At 40.2% G+C, this 19,679-nt stretch overlaps 1 protein-coding gene across 14 annotated transcripts in view; it reads right to left on the bottom strand.

The window, feature by feature from the left end:
• Positions 1-19,679, bottom strand: part of SETX (senataxin) — a 90,651-nt gene that overhangs the window by 43,915 nt on the left and 27,057 nt on the right. For all 14 annotated transcript variants that reach the window (XM_086324411.1, XM_086324410.1, XM_086324414.1 and 11 more), the window contains 5 exons: positions 10,756-10,975; positions 9,490-9,609; positions 7,151-7,322; positions 6,934-7,021; positions 2,321-6,466 (listed from right to left, as the gene is read on the bottom strand). In XM_086324411.1, coding sequence (XP_086180537.1) covers positions 2,321-6,466; positions 6,934-7,021; positions 7,151-7,322; positions 9,490-9,609; positions 10,756-10,975 — 4,746 coding nt within the window. The remainder of the gene's footprint in view (positions 1-2,320; positions 6,467-6,933; positions 7,022-7,150; positions 7,323-9,489; positions 9,610-10,755; positions 10,976-19,679) is intronic.

Here is a 19,679-nt window from a genome sequence, read left to right as displayed (position 1 = left end):
ATGAAATCAGACTGATTATGTTCTTTGTAGCCAAAGATGGAGAAGCTCTATACAGTCAGTAAAAACAAGACCTGGAGCTGACTGTGGCTCAGATCATGAGCTTCTTATTGCAAAACTCAGGCTTAAATTGAAGAAAGTAGGAAACCACTAGGCCATTTAAGTATGACCTAAATCAAATCCCTTATGATTACACAGCGGTGACAATGAATAGACTCAAGGGATTAGATCTGGTAGACTGAATGCCTGAAAAACTATGGACAAAGGTTCGTAACGCTGTACAGGAGGCAATGACCAAAACCATCCCAAAGAAAAAGAAATGCAAGAACGCAAGTTGTCTGAGAACGCTTTACAAGTAGCTGAGAAAAGAAGAGAAGCAAAAGGCAAGGGAGAAAGGGAAAGACATACTCAATTGAATTCAGAGTTTCAAAGAATTGCAAGGAGAGATAAGAAGGCCTTCTTAAATGAACAATGCAAAATGAAACAGAATGGGAAAGACTAGGGATCTCGTCAAGAAAACTGGAGATGCCAAGGGAACATTTCATGCAAACGTGGGCCCAGTAAAGGACAGAAATAGCAAGGACCTAACAGAAGCAGAAGAGATTAAGACGACGGGGTAAAAATCAACATGAATCAGCCACAGGTATACCTATGTATATAAAACTCTTAAGAGGAAATTATAAAACTCTCAGAGAAACACTCTTTGACATACATCACAGCAAGATCCTCTTTGACCCACCTCCAAGAGTAATGAAAATAAAAACAAAAATAAGTGGGACCTAGGTTAAACTTAAAAGTTTTGCATAGCAAAGGAAACTATAAACAAAATGAAGAAGCAAACCCTCAAAATGGGAGAAAATAACTGCAAATGAAACAACTGACAAAGGATTAATCTCTAAAATGTACAAGCAGCTCACGCAGCTCAACAGCACAAAAACAACCCCATCAAACAGTGGGAGAAAAGACCTAAACAGACATTTCTCCAAAGAGGACATACAGGTGGCTAATAAACACATGAATATATGCTCGACAATGCTTGTTATTCAGTTCAGTCGCTCAGTCGTGTCTGACTCTTTGCGACCCCATGAATCGCAGCACGCCAGGCCTCCCTGTCCATCACCAACTCCCAGAGTTCACCCAGACTCATGTCCATCGAGTCAGTGATGCCATCCAGCCATCTCATCCTCTGCTTGTTATTAGAGAAATGCAAACCAAAACTACAATGAGCTATCACCTCACATTGATCAGAATGGCTATTATCAAAAAATCCACAAATAATAAATGCTGGAGAGGGTGTGGAGAAAAGTGAACCCTCTTGCACTGTTGGTGGGAACGTAAATTGATATAGCCGCTACAGAAAACAGTATGGAGATTCCTTAAAGAACTAGGAATAAAACTACCACATGACCCAACAATCCCACTACTGGGCATATACCCTGAGGAAACCATAACTGAAAAAGACCCACGTACCCCATGGTTCATTGCAGCACTATTTACAATAGCTAGGACATGGAAGCAACCTAGATGTCCACTGACAGATAAATGAATAAAGAAGTTATGGTACATATACAATGGAATATTACTCAGCCATAAAAAGAAATGCATTTGAGTCAGTTCTAATCAGGTGGATGAACTTGGAGCCTGGAATACAGAGTGAAGTAAGTCAGAAAAACAAATACTGAATATTAATGCATACATATGGAATCTAGAAAAATGGTACTGATGAACCTATTGGCAGGGCAGTACTGCAGACACAAACATAAAGAGAGCTGTGGACACACAGTGGGGCTAAGAGAGGGATGGACGAATTGAACTGAGACATATACATTACCATATGTAAAACAGCCAGGGGGAATTTGCTGTATGATTCAGGGAGCTCAATCCAGTGTTCTGTGACACCTAGAGGGGGTGGGATGGGGTGGGTGGTTCAAGAGGGAGGGGACATATGTATACTTATGGCAGATTTATGTTGATGTATGGCAGAAACTAACACAATATTGTAAATTATCCTCCAATTAAAAAAAAATTTTTTTAAACATAATTAAATGCAGATGGGAGACTATCTCCTCTGAGAAGTCTTCCCTTTCTTTTGCACTAAAAAACATTTCCTCCTTTGCCACCCCTGGACTGTGTCCATAAGTTCCAGAAGGGCAGAGATTAGGAAAGTATTGGTATTTCCTCTGTATGACCAGCATCTAGAACAGTGTCTGGCACAACGTCTGTTCAACATGACATTTACAAGTTATATTTTAGCTGTTCTCCTAGCATGGTAAAGAAAGGCAATTTCAAAATCTAGATGTATATGATTAAAATACATACTTACTGTTTCAAAAGTATTCAGGACCATCAAAGGGAAAAACACATTAAAATAATCTCCACAGTCTTGAAACCTGATAGGCACCCGTCTTTCGATGGACTGACACAGACTCGACGGGGGCCCACACTGATCAAAGTTCACAAACATCTCGTATCTCCATTTCAAGACCTCTTTTACAAAAGTATCAGAGATGGACTGTGATGACGTGAGAATGTTTACTGGAGAGGAAGTCAAAAAAGGTCTGCTTTCCCCAAATGGAACTCTCAAAACTTGCCTGTTGGAGTTATTTGGAGTCTGAGCAGGGAAAACATTGCACAGACCTTTCACTTCAGCCACTGGCTTCAGAGACACCGTAAGGGGTGGCTGTGGTCCTTTAAGAACAGACTGTGCCCCACTTGACTTATTTTTCAGAGATGATGGGAGGGCTGCGGTACTTTCCAAAGACTTGGAGAGACCAGCAATCCGTGAAGTACTGCTTGAACTAAAAACCTTGGTCGTGGAAGGTCTCGAACGTTTTGATGCAGACAGAGGCAAGCCAGGTTTACGGAATACATCTTCATCTGTGGCTTTAGTTTTTGAGTGTTTTGAGCAGTACTCACCTGGGTTTTTCAGAGTTTCAACACAATCTTTGTACTTACATTTTGTGCTACTCAAAGATTCCAACTGAGGCTGACTCACACATTCTTCCTCTCCCTGCACTGTATCTTTTCCATGAATGACTTCAATGAGTTTATCATTCTCTCTCTCGATTTGTGAACATAAATCCATGTCTTCAGGGTCACGCTGTGTTAAGAATATATCATCTTCCTCTATGTCACTGCTGAATTGAGGCTCTCCCTCTTTCAAAGTCGCCACCTCTAAATGATGAACTGTTAAGTCACCTCTGTCTAATAGGTCCTCTGAGGTAGGAACAATGACTTCATTTGTTGCTATTCTTCCATTTACTATGACAGGATTACACTGGTTTGCTTTCACGGGTTCTGTTTCAGAAGACTGACATGTTAGTAACTGTTTTCCCTTATTGTTAGCAGTCACCTCGGCTCCTCCATGACTGTAATCTGACTTACTTGATTCTGGCACAGCAGAGCTCTGTGCAGCACGTGGCCCTGCTCGTGTTGTATCTGTACTTCGACAATCAAAACGTTGTCTGTTTTGTTGTGATTTGGATCTCATCTGCCTTTGCAACTGAAGGTCTTGACTCGTCAGCAGTTTCTTATTATTTCTGACAGACAGAGTCTGAGGAGAAATTAACTTCGTCTTTTTCCGGGTATCCACTACTCCAACAGTTTTGCCATGGTCACGTAGCTGAACTATACACTCTAAAGATCGCTGGGACAATTCAAATGCCCTACGAGGAGCCTTTTTCAGGCCAAGTTTCTCAACCGTTGAAGTTGGTTCGGGACACTGGCGAAATTTCTTTGGCGGCACAATAGCAGGAGTTGTTCTACAACTTATGTAATGGGAGCTTTTACTCTGCCCTTTCTTGGTATCTGAATGGGATTTCTTAGAAGCTTTAACCACTGGAACTTTCCTGACAGGTTTGGAATACATGCGAGGCTTTGGAAGAGACTTCTTTGGGGAAACCACAGTGTTTCTCTGAACACTTGAACTGGGAACTGTAGATCTTGCGTCTACACCTTTAAAATCATTTTTACTCAGATTTCCCTTGTTAAGAATATCAGACTGGTCCTCATTTTTAACAGAAGATGAAGAAGGCCTTAGAGGATCTTCAGCTATAGGTTTTTCATACCGTCTTCTCTTGGGTTTTTTTACTTCAATTTCACAAAATTCCTCAACAGAAGTACTACTACTACGTGGTTTTGTGCGCTCTTCAAAGTTCTCTGCTACTTTTTTAATGACCTCTTCAGGTACATAATCTGTCTCATAACCCAAATCATTTGCACTATCACCCACATGAGTCGAGCATGGATTTTTTTCATTCTCTTGAGCTGAATTCTTGTCTGGTTTCTGATCATGCCAAACTGAAAACACTTCACATGGAGTCTCAAACTCAAAAAACTGAGAATCAGATTCCTCAAACTCCAAAAGGGACACTGGATTTTCTTCCTTTATTAATACCTTCTGTTCCACATTTGTGTTAGCTATTGAAGTATGTTGCTCTGGACATTCTTTCTCAATGCATGCTTTGACCTCTCTCATTTGTTTCTTCAAACCCAGAATTCTTTCCTCATCTTCATCGTCATCGGAATCTGAAATAATAATAACCTGTCCACAGCAGGTTTCCCTGATATTTTGGTTTGCCGTGAAACATCTTTTCTCATCTTTTACTTTTCTTTGTATTTGGGATAAACTTTTTTCAGTTGAACCTGATGGGAACTTAGTAACACTGGCTTGAGCTATTAAAGATAATTTGTGGAGGTCTCTATCTACCTGAGAATCTGTTAAGGTGTCAGGCTGGGGACTGCTGCTAAGGTCCTGTTCTCTTAAATTAGAAGAAAACTGATCAGTGCTCCTACTAATTTTCCTATCTCTCAATTCATGTCCAGTCACAGGCTCTTTAAAGGGAGATGCATTCGTCATACAGATATTGGTCATTTCTGTGAGTGAGACCAAATCTTTGCTATCAACATGACATTCCTGTATTTGACAACTGTTTTCAGGGGTAGAGAAAAGATCTAACTTTTCTTTCTTTACTTCTTTCTTTTTCAGCAGTAAACAGCTTTGAGATTTTTGTTCTCCATTTTTATCATCCAGAATACCATTAGGGACTAAAGAAGGACTGCATATGTTTCCACCTCCTTTCTGACCTCCTATATCTTTCTTTGAATAGAAACCCTCAATGCTAGATACAGTCAGGTTTTCCTCTAAACTGATACTTCTCCTGCGTTGCTTTTTTATTACATGTGACAACTTAGCACAGACTCCATCTTTATGTGTCTTAGATTTTGCTTTTGAGCTTTTGCCAAGACCATCTTCCTTTAACGAGAAGTCCTCATCGGAGGCAGACACTTTTTCCAGAGAATCCGTGCTAGAAACAGTCAATAAGCGCCTTGATATTATTATTCCTCTGTCAAATACTTTTTCTGGACCATTTCTTAAAGTACCATTCTGTGGGGTACATGAGGAATTCTCTTTTACAGACTTGTATTTCCCTGTACTTATTTTAACTTGATTTTGAACTCTTTCACAGGCAAGGTTTTTACTACTCAGTTTCAAACATGACTCAGCTGAGAGGTGGCCTTCTAGTTTCAAATCTTTTATATAATATGGCTCTTTACTCTCTTCTATGGCATTGTTTGCTCTGCTCAAAATACTCTCTTGCACTTGATATGCATCAGCTTTCATTGGTTCTTTAGAAGATGTTGGGCTGGAATTTTCTAGACAGTGCACATCTTTTTCAGACTTCTTCCCTATTTGTTCACTTTCTTCTTTATAAGATGCAGGAGGCGTCTTACATGCAGGATTCAGATCCACAAAAGTGCTACACTGAGGTACTTTAAATTTTATGTTCCTAATAATTTGCTTTAAACAAGTTTGTAGCTCATGGGTTTCCTGACTAGTCAACTGCCAACCTAAAGATAAATTCCCTCGCAGGAATAAGTTGAGCTTATCCCAGAACCGCTTACAGAGAGTCTGCTGCCCAAGCTGATAGCCTTCTTTCAGGAGACTTCTAATCAGCTGCACACAAGCCAGCTGCACAGAGTTGGAGGGCATTGAATGCAGTGACAGGGATGATATCATTGCTGTGCCTTTGGAACAGTTTCCAGATGACTTCTCAGAACTCCGTGCAAACGCTGTGGTTGGGAGCTTGGCACACTTCACCACAGCCTCCACCCACTGCTGGGAACTAACCCACAGCAAATGTAGACATTTTTTATTTCTATGCAGTTCAATCACGGACACCAAAATCAGAAGGAAAAACTCAGTGACTTTGTCACACACAGCGTCTGTCTGGTTGAGAACATCTTTGACTTCAGAGTACAGATGGTGAATAACCTCCACTATGTAAGCCACACCCAGATCCTTCAGGTCCATGAGGGATTGCACGAAAGGGATGAACCACAGAAATGTGCTGTTATGAACACGCATGTCCTGACCAATGTCTGACTGGAGCACGTTAGCTAATGTTTCCATTTCTTCATACATGTTAGGACAATAATCAGGGCAAATGGCTGATCTCCACCCTGAATCCTAAAATGAAAGAGATACAGACGTTCAGATAAACAAGCACCATTCATGGTTGCTTGACACACAGTTGTAAACAAGAAAATATATGCTCAATTTTCCTGTTTTGGTGCACACATACGGACCGCCAAGAAATTGAAAACAGTTCAATTTTGAGGCTAAAATTTCATGAAAAGGTTAAATTTACAAAACCTCCGTGCACTGTGAAATTCTTTCCATCAGCTGGTTCTGATTTCCAGTCACATGATTTATCTCCCCCATGCCATAAACATTCCACCCTTCCTAACCATACTTAAAAATTGCAAAGTGTGCCCATTTTTCCCCAGGCACTACTGTTCAATCAGAAAAATTTTATGCAACAGTTGATTCAGAATAGCTATATACCATAAAATCAGCACTGCAACTGATCGCTGCACTGTCTATACAATATAAAGGCAATAGAGTATCATCTGAACTCTGAAAATGCTTTATACCTTTTTGGTCTTTTCAGGATTATAATTGTATACAATCTGGCTGCAAGTCACCATATCATCCAAATATGACTCCGGTTCTAACTTGGTCCTTAAAAATATTAAGAATAAACAGAAATTACTAAACTAAAGTGGGAAAAAAAAGAAGAAAAAAATCATGTCAATTAATAGACTTCCTTATGCAGACTGTTTGAAATCCTGACACAGGAACTGAACAAACCTCATAGAGCTGTTCCGTATGTTCTGGATCTCTCTATTGTAGCTCACGTTGTTAATAATGGTTTGAAATGCTTCAATAGGATCAATAAGTTGACCCCAGACCTTAGATCCAAGGCGATCCAGAATCACCATGAAACAGTGTAATGCTGGCCAGAAAGGATCCACACTATTATCTGAAACATAATGGAGTAATTGCCAAATTAAAAAACAATTAGAAAAAAGTACTAAAATATATTGAGAATTAAGCACCCTTTACCTGGGTAGCAACAAAAGTGAAAGCAAAGCAGGAAGTAATTTAAGCCCTGCCAACCACAGGTCTTAGAAAGCTGGTAAATATTTAAGTAGTGTTTGCATTTTTTAAAAAGCAATACACCTTGGTTAAGAAATTTTTTCACGTGGAACAAACAGAGATAGTCTAGATAGATAAATTCAACTTTCTTACCCTGTTTGCCACACTTTTAAGAATCTTTCCTACTCTGCTTCTTCCAGACCTTTATATTCTCATCCTTCAATAAATAGCAGAAGTGAGGAAGGGAGAAGTAAGAAAAACTTGGTATCTCCAGATCTAAACAAAGTCCGTGATACAAGAAATCCTGAATTGTGTGTGTCATCTGGCTGGTGCACGAGACTGAATCCCTGAGGCACTGGACAAGCAGAGATGCACTCTTTTCATCCACCCCTGTCTCAATGTGGCCTTGTTATTTCCATTCCATCCAACCGGCAGGAATGCCCACTACTCCCATCCTCTGGCATCCAGTCGTTTCTTACTTCTCTATGTGCAGTGGCAAAACACTGACCCACTCATAGACCTTAAACTGTTCCTCACTGTTTTCTAAGGAAAATCAAAGTTCTCACTCAAGCACTTGTAAGATCTTACTCTATTCTTCTCAGATTTATTTTTCCATAGTAAAATAAAGATACACTATCTATAGCAAAAAAAAAAAAAGAATCGCTGGCTTTTCCCAAGTAAGAACTAGAACAGCTTCACTATTAGTACCACCAATCAAAAAAAAAAAAAGTTTCCTATCCTTCCTTGTATTTCAGCTCAAATACCTCCCCTTGGAGTAAACACTCTCAGTCATTTAACCTTCCACAGTACTCTTTGGAGTAAGTGGTCTCACTCACACAATCTCTGACAACCCAAGAACTTTCTGCTTTATTTCCTTCAGGGCTCTTAGACTCTACTTAAAAAAAAAAAAAAATCATGGTCATTTGTGTAGAACCTCTCATATATTTTTTTTATCCTACACTGCAGCTATCTTTTGTCTAGCAAACTCTCAAATACGAAGTCATCAGTAAGGTAAAGACAATTACAGAAAGTTTCATAAAGAGGTGACTCATTCTGAAGCATGTTAGGGGAGCTGGATTAACAGAGAAAACAGAAATGCACGTGCAAAGCACTGGGAAAGAAATGAACAAATTACTTAGTAAATTCTGGTAAGTGAATTTAGTAATAACCTTGATCAGAAATAATCTCACAAGAAAACACATGTGATCAAAGAAACAGTAACAGTTACGTATTTCTTTTAAACTTCTCCACAAAAGAATTTGTATCTATACCGAAGTTGCCTAAAGAGAAGTGAAAGTGGGTAAAAAATTGTATTTTCACAGGATTTGGCATGCTTGGTCTTTGATGATTCATTCCTTCATAAAAAAGGTTAAGATTAGAAACACTAGTACAGACTCTCACTGATAAGCCTGAAAAAACCATGATAAAACCAAGCTGGCCTCTACTAACAAATACAATTTTAGACCCTATTTATTAGGCTATCTGAGCAGCACTGTCCAAGGGAACTTTTTGTGATGATAGAAATGGCTCACTGTCTGCCCAGTTTAATATGGTAGCAGCCAGGCACATGTGGCCACTGAGCTCTTGAAGTTATAGCTAATGGGACTGAAAACCTCAATTTTTAAGTTTCATTAGTATAAATTTAAACAATCACATTTGGCTGCCAGTCACTGTGTTGGACAGTGTAACCATAAAACTGAAGTGAAATGAAAAACCAAGCAAAAGTGAGTTAGTGGGACAGCAGAAGCTTTCTGCATAAATTTACTATCACATTATTAGAGATTCATCTCCTTTAGGTTCTAGTCTAGTCTTCATTCTACTACTGATTGAGTACTGCAACGTGAGAAAGTAAGTTAACACCTCTGGGCTTCAGTCTCTTATGAAAATAAGGTTAAATTCTAAAGATCCTTTCCAATTTAACATTCTGAATCTGTGACAAAAACCATAAAGTGTTTATTTTCTTCCTCCATATCATACATCCAAATTCTTAGTGACTCTAGTAATTTTAAAGTGCACCACCATCACAAAATTCAGCAAATAAAGTTTATTACCATTTGATTGCCTCTCCATGGTGTGAAGTATTGACTGCATAAAATCATTCTGTTTATCTGAGCCCAACAACAGTGAATCCATGGCTTGCTCTTCAAGAATGGTCAGCAGCATACAGATACCTGTAAGACCACATATAGTTTGGTTGAACTGATTACATTAACACTGTTCTAAAGTCTTTTCTGGTTTAGTTGGCAGAATAATAACATGGCAGTAAGATGAAGCAAAACATAATCCAGTGCCTCAGACACTAAAGTCTGAGACATTCACATACAACTGCTCCCAAGAACAGAACTTTAGACTGATGCCAAGTCACTTCAGTCACATCCGACTCTGTGCGACCCCACAGATGGCAGCCCACCAGATTCCCCCATCCCTGGGATTCTCCAGGCAAGAACACTGGAGTGGGCTGCCATGTCCTTCTCCAATGCATGAAAGTGAAAAGTGAAAGTGAAGTCACTCAGTCATGTCCGACTCTTAGCGACCCCATGGATTGCAGCCTAACAGGCTCCTCCATCCATGGGATTTTCCAAGCAAGAGTACTGGAGTGGGGTGCCCTTGCCTTCTCCGACTTTAGAATGAATAAAAGGGAAAATACTATGAACTTTGTTAAAAAGCAATTTCCAAAATAACTACACACAATTTAATCTCATATAATTGAAGATCCCATAAGTTTTAAGATCATCATATTTCAAGTACCCATCACTGCCAAATATACACATGACTAAGACTCTAAATCAATGAATAGGACTGAACTATTTTAAGTTCAATATAGAATTTGTTGAAAGCCAAAGTTAATCTCTTTCTGCCAGGAAATATTTTACAGATAGGAAAAGAAGTATTAAACCTCCTTTTTTCAACAGATCAAATTCTATTAAAGTCAGCTGTTATGCTAATATTTTGTTACATCTAATAATGCCTTAAATAAAAGATCTACTTGCCATACTTCAAAAGATACTTGTTACACAGATGATTTCTATGATATTTAAAAAGAGATGTTGTAATGGTCAGTTTAATGACAGAACAAGAACTGTAAACTATGAAATCTATTATTTAGCAATTCTGATCAGATTACCAAATGAGATGACTTTTGCTGGATAATCGTTAAGAACTACTGGATCATGTTGATGTATGGCAAAAACTAACACAATATAAAGCAATTATCTGCCAAATAAAAAATAAATAAAAGTGCCAGATTATTGTAGGCTTTAAAAAAAAAAACACTACTGCAAAATACTAATTGTTATTTGTATAGCAACAATACTCACCTAACCAATAGTTTTTGTAGTTGGCAGTATCATACATGTGTGAAGGCAGAAGAACCAGTTTACCCTTCTCAAGGACAGAAGAAGTATAAATGTCTGGGTTTTCTAAAAGTCCCAACTCAATAACTTTAAAAAGGCAAGTCAAAACCTCCTGTAAGTCATAGTAATCATCTCTATCCACTTTCCCCAAGTTTCTTGCAGTCAGGATAGCCCAACGCCGAACCTAAAAGCACAACACATTCATTACTTCATTCAGTGAACAACTGTCTATATACAGCAAGAATCTGTTTAAAATAGGAATTCTCTGCTGCTGCTGCTAAGTCATTTCAGTCATGTCCGACTCTGTGCAACCCCATAGATGGCAGCCCACCAGGCTCCCCGGTCCCTGGGATTCTCCAGGCAAGAATGCTGGAGTGGGTTGCCATTTCCTTCTCCAATGCATGAAAGTGAAAAGTTAAAGTGAAGTCACTCAGTTGTATCCGACTCTTAGCGACCCCATGGACTGCAGCCCACCAGGCTCCGCCGTCCATGGGATTTTCCAGGCAAGAGTACTGGAGTGGGGTGCCATTGCCTTCTGCGAGGAATTCTCTACAGGTTTTAAAAGACACAAGATATACCAATTATATGTCAAAATCTTAAAAAAATCACCATGCTGTACACCTTAAAACTGTACAGTGCTGTATGTCCATTATATCTCTATAAAACTGGAGGAAGAAAAAACCATCATACAGAATAAAGTACTTCAGCAAAAACATGATTTTCAAAGACATTTTAAACCAAAAGGTGATGACTGAAAAAAAAACACAAGACACTAATTATAATCAAATTCTGAACAACACACAGGGGTTAGAGCACCGGCTTTCTGCACCGTTGAATATACCAATATAATTCGAATATAACTTAGTCACCAGCCCTTCCATATCCAAGATTCTGCATCATGGATTCAACTAACCTCGGCATATTACTAAACTGTTACTGCGGAGAAGGCAATGGCACTCCACTCCAGTACTCTTGCCTGGAAAATCCCACAGACGGAGGAGCCTGGTGGGCTGCAGTCCATGGGGTTGCTAGGAGTCAGACACGACTGAGCGACTTCCCTTTCACTTTTCACTTTCATGCATTGGAGAAGGAAATGGCAACCCACTCCAGTATTCTTGCCTGGAGAATCCCAGGGACGGGGGAGCCTGTTGGGCTGCCGTCTCTGGGGTTGCAGAGTCGGACACGACTGAAGTGACTTAGCAGCAGCAGCAGCAAACTGTTATTTCTGAGTCACTCAGTCATGTTCAACCCTTTTGTGACCCCATGGATTGTAGCCTGCCAGTCTCCTCTATCCATGGGATTTCCTAGGCAAGGATACTGAAGTGGGTTGCCATTTCCTCCTCCAGGGATCTTCTGGTTCCAAAGATCAAACCCATGCCTCCTGCTTGGCAGGTCTTTACTAATGAGCCACCTGGCAAGTCCATGCATTAAAAACAATGTGCATGTAAGTGAATTCAGAGTTCAAACACATGTTGTTCAAGGGTCAAATTGTAATGCAATGTGTGAACTGTATTTAATCCTGATTTGAACAAACTCCAGTAAAGCATTTAGGATAACCATTTCCATTCACTTAAACACTAACTAGAAACATGATATTAAGTAACTATTATTGGTATGTTGATATATTTTTTAAAACCCTTACCTTTTAGAGACACATACTAACATTTTATGGATTAAATGCTCTGATTATCTACTTCTGTATGTTTATAATGTTCCGTATTATAAAGTTTAAAAAAGGAAAGAAACAATGCAAAGAGAACAAATCAAAGGTCACCTCTACATGGCAATATGGCATAGGAAAGTGATTTTAAAATTCTTCTGAGATACAAATTTAGTGACCATAACCAACCTTAAAAACTAAATAAAACCGTCTGCATCCTTCATTGTAAAATTATTTTGTGAAATGTTGATATGTTTATGCATATGTGAAATGTCACATACGCATATATATGTGTTAACTCCATGAAATACATTTTTATCAATACTTATCGCCCATGCAAAAGAAATGCAAAAAAGCAAAATGGCTGTCTGGGGAGGCTTTACAAATAGCTGTGAAAAGAAGAGAAGCGAACAGCAAAGGAGAAAAGGAAAGATATAAGCATCTGAATGCAGAGTTCCAAAGAATAGCAAGAAGAGATAAGAAAGGCTTCCTCAAAGATCAATGCAAAGAAATAGAGGAAAACAACAGAATGGGAAAGACTAGAGATCTCTTCAAGAAAATTAGAGATACCAAGGAAACATTTCATGCAAAGATGGGCTCGATAAAGGACAGAAATGCTATAGACCTAACAGAAGCAGATTATGAAGAGGTAGCAGGAATACACAGAAGAACTGTACAAAAAAGATCTTCATGACCCAGATAATCACGATGGTGTGATCACTCACCTAGAGCCAGACATCCTAGAATGTGAAGTCAAGTGGGCCTTAGAAAGCATCACTACAAACAAAGCTAGTGGAGGTGATGGAATTCCAAATGAGCTATTTCAAATCCTGAAAGATGAGTCTGTGAAAGTGCTGTACTCAATATCCCAGCAAATTTGGAAAACTCAGCAATGGCCACAGGACTGGAAAAGGTCAGTTTTCATTCCAATCCCAAAGAAAGGTAATGCCAAAGAATGCTCAAACTACCGCACAATTGCACTCATCTCACACGCTAGTAAAGTAACGCTCAAAATTCTCCAAGCCAGACTTCAAGAGTACGTGAACCGTGAACTTCCAGATGTTCAAGCTGGTTTTAGAAAAGGCAGAGGAACCAGACATCAAATTGCCAACATCCGCTGGATCATCGAAAAAGCAAGAGAGTTTCAGAAAACATCTATTTCTGCTTTATTGACTATGCCAAAGCCTTTGACTGTGTGGATCACAATAAACTGTGGAAAATTCTGAAAGAGATGGGAATACCAGACCACCTGATCTGCCTCTTGAGAAACCTACATGCAGGTCAGGAAGCAAGTTAGAACTGGACATGGAACAACAGACTGGTTCCAAAAGGAAAAGGAGTACGTCAAGGCTGCATATTGTCACCCTGCTTATTTAACTTCAATGCAGAGTACATCATGAGAAACGCTGGACTGGAAGAAGCATAAGCTGGAATCAAGATTGCCAGGAGAAATATCAATAACCTCAGATATGCAGATGACATCACCCTATGGCAGAAAGGGAAGAGGAACTAAAGAGCCTCTTGATGAAAGTCAAAGGGGAGAGTGAAAAAATTGGCTTAAAGCTCAACATTCAGAAAACGAAGATCATGGCATCTGGTCCCATCACTTCATGGAAAATAGATGGGGAAACAGTGGAAACAATGTCACATTTTATCTTTTTGGGCTCCAAAATCACTGCAGATGGTGGCTGCAGCCATGAAAAAGACAGTTACTCCTTGGAAGGAAAGTTAGGACCAACGCAGACAGCATATTCAAAAGCAGAGACATTACTTTGCCAACAAAGGTCTGTCTAATCAAGGCTATGGTTTTTCCAGTGGTCATGTATGGATGTGAGAGTTGGACTGTGAAGAAAGCTGAGTACCGAAGAATTGATGCTTTTGAACTGTGGTGTTGGAGAAGATTCTTGAGAGTCCCTTGGACTGCAAGGAAATCCAACCAGTCCATTCTAAAGGAGATCAGCCCTGGGATTTATTTGGAAGGAATGATGCTAAGGCTGAAACTCCAGTACTTGAGCCATCTCATGTGAAGAGCCGACTCATTGGAAAAGACTCTGATGCTGGGAGGGATTTGGGGGCAGGAGAAGGGGATATCCGACAGGATGAGATGGCTGGATGGCATCACTGACTCGATGGACGTGAGTCTGAGTGAACTCCGGGAGTTAGTGATGGACAGGGAGGCCTGGCGTGCTGTGATTCATGGGGTCACAAAGAGTCAGACATGACTGAGCGACTGAACTGAACTGAGTAGACGGACCTTTGTTGGCCAAGTAATATCTTCTGCTTTTCAATATGCTATCTAGGTTGGTCATAACTTTCCTTCCAAGGAGTAAGCATCTTTTAATTTCATGGCTGCAATCACCATCTGCAGTGATTTTGGACCAGAGCAGCCAAAAAAGCACAAGGCTGAGGAAATGTTCCAAATCAAAGGAGATTAATGCACCATGCTGTTGTTCAGTCACTAAGTAATGTCCAACTCTGCAACCCCATGGACTGCAGCATGTCAGGTTTCCCTGTCCTTCACTATCTTGCAGAGTTTGCACAAACTCATGTCTACTGACTCAATGATGCTATCCAACCATCTCATTCTCTGTTGCCCTCTTCTCCTGCCCTCAATCTTTTGCAGCATCAGGGTCTTTTCCAATGAGTCAGTCGGCTCTTCGTATCAGGTGGCCAAAGTACTGAAGCTTCAGTTTCAGCATCACTCCTTCCAATAAATATTTAGGGCTGATTTCCTGTAGGACTGACTGGTTTGATCTCTTTGCTGTCCAAGGGACTCTCAAGAGTCTTCTCCAGCACAATTCGAAAGCAGCAACTCTTCTGTGCTCAGCCTTTATGGTCTAACATTCACACCCGTATGACACTGGAAAAATATAGCTTTGATTGTACGGACTTTTGTCAGCAAAGTGATGTCTCTGCTTCTTAAAACATTATCTAGGATTGTTATAGCTTTTCTTGCAAGGGGTAAGTGTCTTTTAATTTGATGGCTGCAGTCACCATCCACAGTCATTTTAGAGTCTAAGAAAATGAAATCTGTCACTGTTTCCACATTTTCCTCCATCTAATTGCCATGAAGTGATGAGACCAGGTGCCATGATCTTAGTTTTCTGAATGCTGAGTTTTGAGCCAGCTTTTGCACTCTCCTCTTTCATCAAGAGGCTCTTAGTGCCTCTTTGCTTTCTGCCACTAGATCGGTATCATCTGCACATCTGAGGCTGTTGATATTTCTTCAGGAAACCTTAATTCCAGTTTCTGATTCATCCAGCTCAGCATTTTGCATGAGGTACTCTGAATATAAGTTAGATAAGCAGAGTGATAATATCAGCCTTGATGTACTCCTTTCCCAATTTTGAACCAGTCTGTTGTTTCATGTCCAGTTCTACTGCTGTTTCTTGACTTGCATACAGGTTTCTCACAAGACAATTAAGGTGGTCTAGTATTCCCATCCGTTTTAAGAATTTTCCAGTTTGTTGTGATCCACACAAAGGCTTTAGTGTAGTCAATGAAGCAGTAGTATATGTTTTGAGTTGGCAATTTGACCTCTGGTTTCTGCCTTTTCTAAACCAGATTGTTCATCTACCTGGAAGTTCTCAAGTTCACATACTGCTGAAGCCTAACTTGAAGCATTTTGAGCTTTACCATGCTAACATATGAAATAAGCTCAATTGTACAGTAGTTTGAACATTCTTTGGCATTGCCCTTCTTTGGCACTGCAATGAACAAGTGACCTTTCCCAGTTCTGTGGCTACTGCTGAGTTTTCCAAATTTGCTGACGTATTCAGTACAGCACTTTTACAGAATCATCTTTTACAATTTTAAATAGTTCAGCTGGAATTCCATCACCTTCACTAGCTTTGTTTATAGTGATGCCTCCTAAAGCCCACTTGATTTCATACTCCAGGATGTCTAGCTCTAAGTGAGTGATCACACCATCGTGGTTATCTGGTTCATTAAGACCTTTTTGTATAGTTCTTCTGTATATTCTTGCCACCTCTTCTTAATCTCTTCTGCTTCTGTTAGGTCCTTGCTGTTTTTGTCCTTTATTGTGCCCATCCTTGCATCAAATTTTCCCTTGGTATCTCCAATTTTCTTGAAGATCTCTAGTCTTTCCCATTCTATTGTTTTTCTCTATTTCCTTGCACTTTTCACTTAAGACTTTATCTCCTGAATGTTCTCTGAAACTCTGCATTCAGCTGGGTTTATCCTTCCTTTTCTCCTTTGCCTTTCACCTCTTTTCTCAGCTATTTGTAAAGGCCTCCCTGGAAAACCACTTTGCCTTCTTGCATTTTTCTTTAGGATGGTTTTAGTCACTACTTCCTACACAATGTTACAAACCTTCTTCCATAGTTTTTCAGTCTACCAGATCTAATCCCTTGAATCTATTCATCACCTCTACTGTATCATCATAACCACTATATCTGAATGGCCAAGTGGTTTCCCCCACTTTCTTCAATTTAAGCCTGAGTTTTGGAATAAGGAGTCATGATCTAAGCCACAGTAACTCCAGGTCTTGTTTTTGCTGATTGTAAAGAGCTTCTCCATCTTCGGCAGCAAGGAATATATATCAGTTCAGTTCAGTCGCTCAGTCGTGTCCGACTCTTTGTGACCACATGCACCACAGGACGCCAGGCCTCCCTGTCTATCACCAACTCCTGGAGTCCACCCAAACCCATGTTCATTGTGTTAGTAATGCCATCCAACCATCTCATTCTGTCATCCCCTTCTCCTCCTGCTCTCAAACTTTACCCAGCATCAGGGTCTTTTCAAATGAGTCAGCTCTCCATATGAGGTGGCCAAAGTACTGGAGTTTCAGCTTCAAAATCAGTCCCTCCAATGAACACCCAGGACTGATGTCCTTTAGGATGGACTGGTTGGATCTCCTTGCAGTCCAAGGGACTCTCAAGAGTCTTCTCCAACACCACAGTTCAAAAGCATCAATTCCTCAGTGCTCAGCTTTCTTTATACTCCAACTCTCACATCCATATACGACTACTAGGAAAACCATAGCCTTGACTAGATGGATCTTTGTTGGCAAAATAATGCTCTGTTTTTGAATATGCTGTCTAGGTTGGTCATAACTTTCCTTCCAAGTAGCAAGCGTCTTTTAATTTCATGGCTGCAATCACCATCTGCAGTGATTTTGGAGCCCCCCAAAATAAAGTCTGACACTGTTTCCCCATCTATTTGCCATGAAGTGATGGGACCAGATGCCATGATCTTCGTTTTCTGAATGTTGAACTTTAAGCCAACTTTTTCACTCTCCTCTTTCACTTTCATCAAGAGGCTCTTTAGTTCTTCTTCACTTTCTGCCATAAGGTTGGTGTCATCTACATATCGGAGGTTAATGATATTTCTCCCGGCAATCTTGATTCTAGCTTGTGCTTCCTCCAGCCCAGCGTTTCTCATGATGTACTCTGCATAGAAGTTATATAAGCAGGGTGACAATATACAGCCTTCATGTACTTCTTTTCCTATTTGGAACCAGTCTGTTGTTCCATGTCCAGTTCTAACTGTTGCTTCCTGACCTGCATGTACGTTTCTCAAGAGGCAGGTCAGGTGGTCTGGTATTCCTATCTCTTTCAGAATTTTCCTTGTGATCCACACAGTCAAAGGCTTTGGCATAGTCAATAAAGCAAAAATAGATGTTTTTCTGGAACTCTCTTGCTTTTTCGATGATCCAGTAGATGTTGGCAATTTGATGTCTGGTTCCTCTGCCTTTTCTAAAACCAGCTTGAACATCTGGAAGTTCACGGTTCATGTATTGCTGAAGCCTGGTTTGAAGAATTTTGAGCATTACTTTACTAGTGTGTGAGATGAGTGCAATTGTGCGGTAGTTTGAGCATTCTTTGGCATTACCTTTCTTTGGGATTGGAATGAAAACTGAGCTTTTCCAGTCCTGTGGCCACTGTTGAGTTTTCCAAATTTGCTGACATGTTTATAATCAATATGATTTTGGTAGTGACCATCTGGTGATGCCCACGTGTAGAGTAGTTTCTTGTGATGTTAAAAGATGCTGTTTGCTATGACCAGTGTGTTCTCTTGGCCAAACTCTAGCCTTTGCCCTGCTTCATTTTGTACTCCAAGACCAAACTTGCCTGTTAGTCCAGGTATTTCGTGACTTCCTACTTTTCCATTCCAGTCCCCTATGATGAAAAGGTTATCTTTTTTGGGTGTTAGTTCTAGAAGGTCTTATAGGAACTTCTAGGACAAAGGAGAAGCTGCAAGGATATGGTAGGAGGGCTGCAGACACATTAAAATCAAATCCCAATCTCACCAGGTGGCAACCCACAAACCGGAGAACAATTAATACCAAAAAAATTCTCTCACTGCTGCAAAGGTTCTAGGCCCCACATCAGACATCCCAACCTTGGCATTCGGCAAGGACTTGGGGGAAACAGAACTCTTGAAGAGCACAAGAAAAACGCTGTGTGTACCAGGACCCAGGGGAAAGGAGCAGTGACCCCCACAAGAGATTGAGCCAGACCTGCCTTGCATGTCTGAGGGTCTCCAGTGAAGGCATGGGTTGGCAGAGGCAGGGGCACTGGGAGCAGCAGACCTGGGAGGCACACCTTGGCCTAAATCCTCTTGGAGGCAGAATGCCAATAGCCCTGCCATAGAGCCCATAGCCTCACTATAGAGCCTACAGACTCCATGATTGGGTTGCCTCAGGGCAAGCAATTAACAGGGAGGGAGCACAGCCCCACCCATCAGCAGACAATTGGATTAAAGATTTACTCTGCATGGTCCCACCCCTCAGAGCAGTTTTCCCCACAGCCAGTCCAGCCAATCCCTCCCAACAGGAAGCTTGCACAAACCTCTTATCCTCTTCCATCAGAGGGCAGACAGAAGAAACAAGAATTACAATCCATCAGATTCCAGAATGAAAAGCCACAATCACAGAAAGCTAACCAAAATAATCTCAGAGTATGGCGGAAAATGCTACTAAGTACAATGGATTACCTGACACAACTGGAAAATAGACCTTACTGTATCAACATTAAATTCACTGTTCACTGAAGTTTATAATATTATGATAATACAATTATTCTTATGAAATATACAATAAAGTCTTAAAAGGCAAACAGTCATGATATATGCAACCTACTCTCAAATAGTTCAGAGAACAAAAAAGTTTTGTAGTTAACTGAAAGCAAAAGACAGAGCAAAGAGTGAAATGTTAATACCTGGTGAATATGGATAAAGAGTATACAGTCTGTTTGCTACCTTTTTT

Source organism: Bos grunniens, chromosome 11 (genome assembly GCF_055505025.1).
Source record: "Bos grunniens cultivar Pamir isolate PY7600 chromosome 11, Bosgru_T2T1.0, whole genome shotgun sequence".
NCBI classification, from domain to species: domain Eukaryota; kingdom Metazoa; phylum Chordata; class Mammalia; order Artiodactyla; family Bovidae; genus Bos; species Bos grunniens.
Note: the sequence above shows the minus strand (reverse complement) of the source record. Positions and strands in the feature narration are given on the sequence as shown.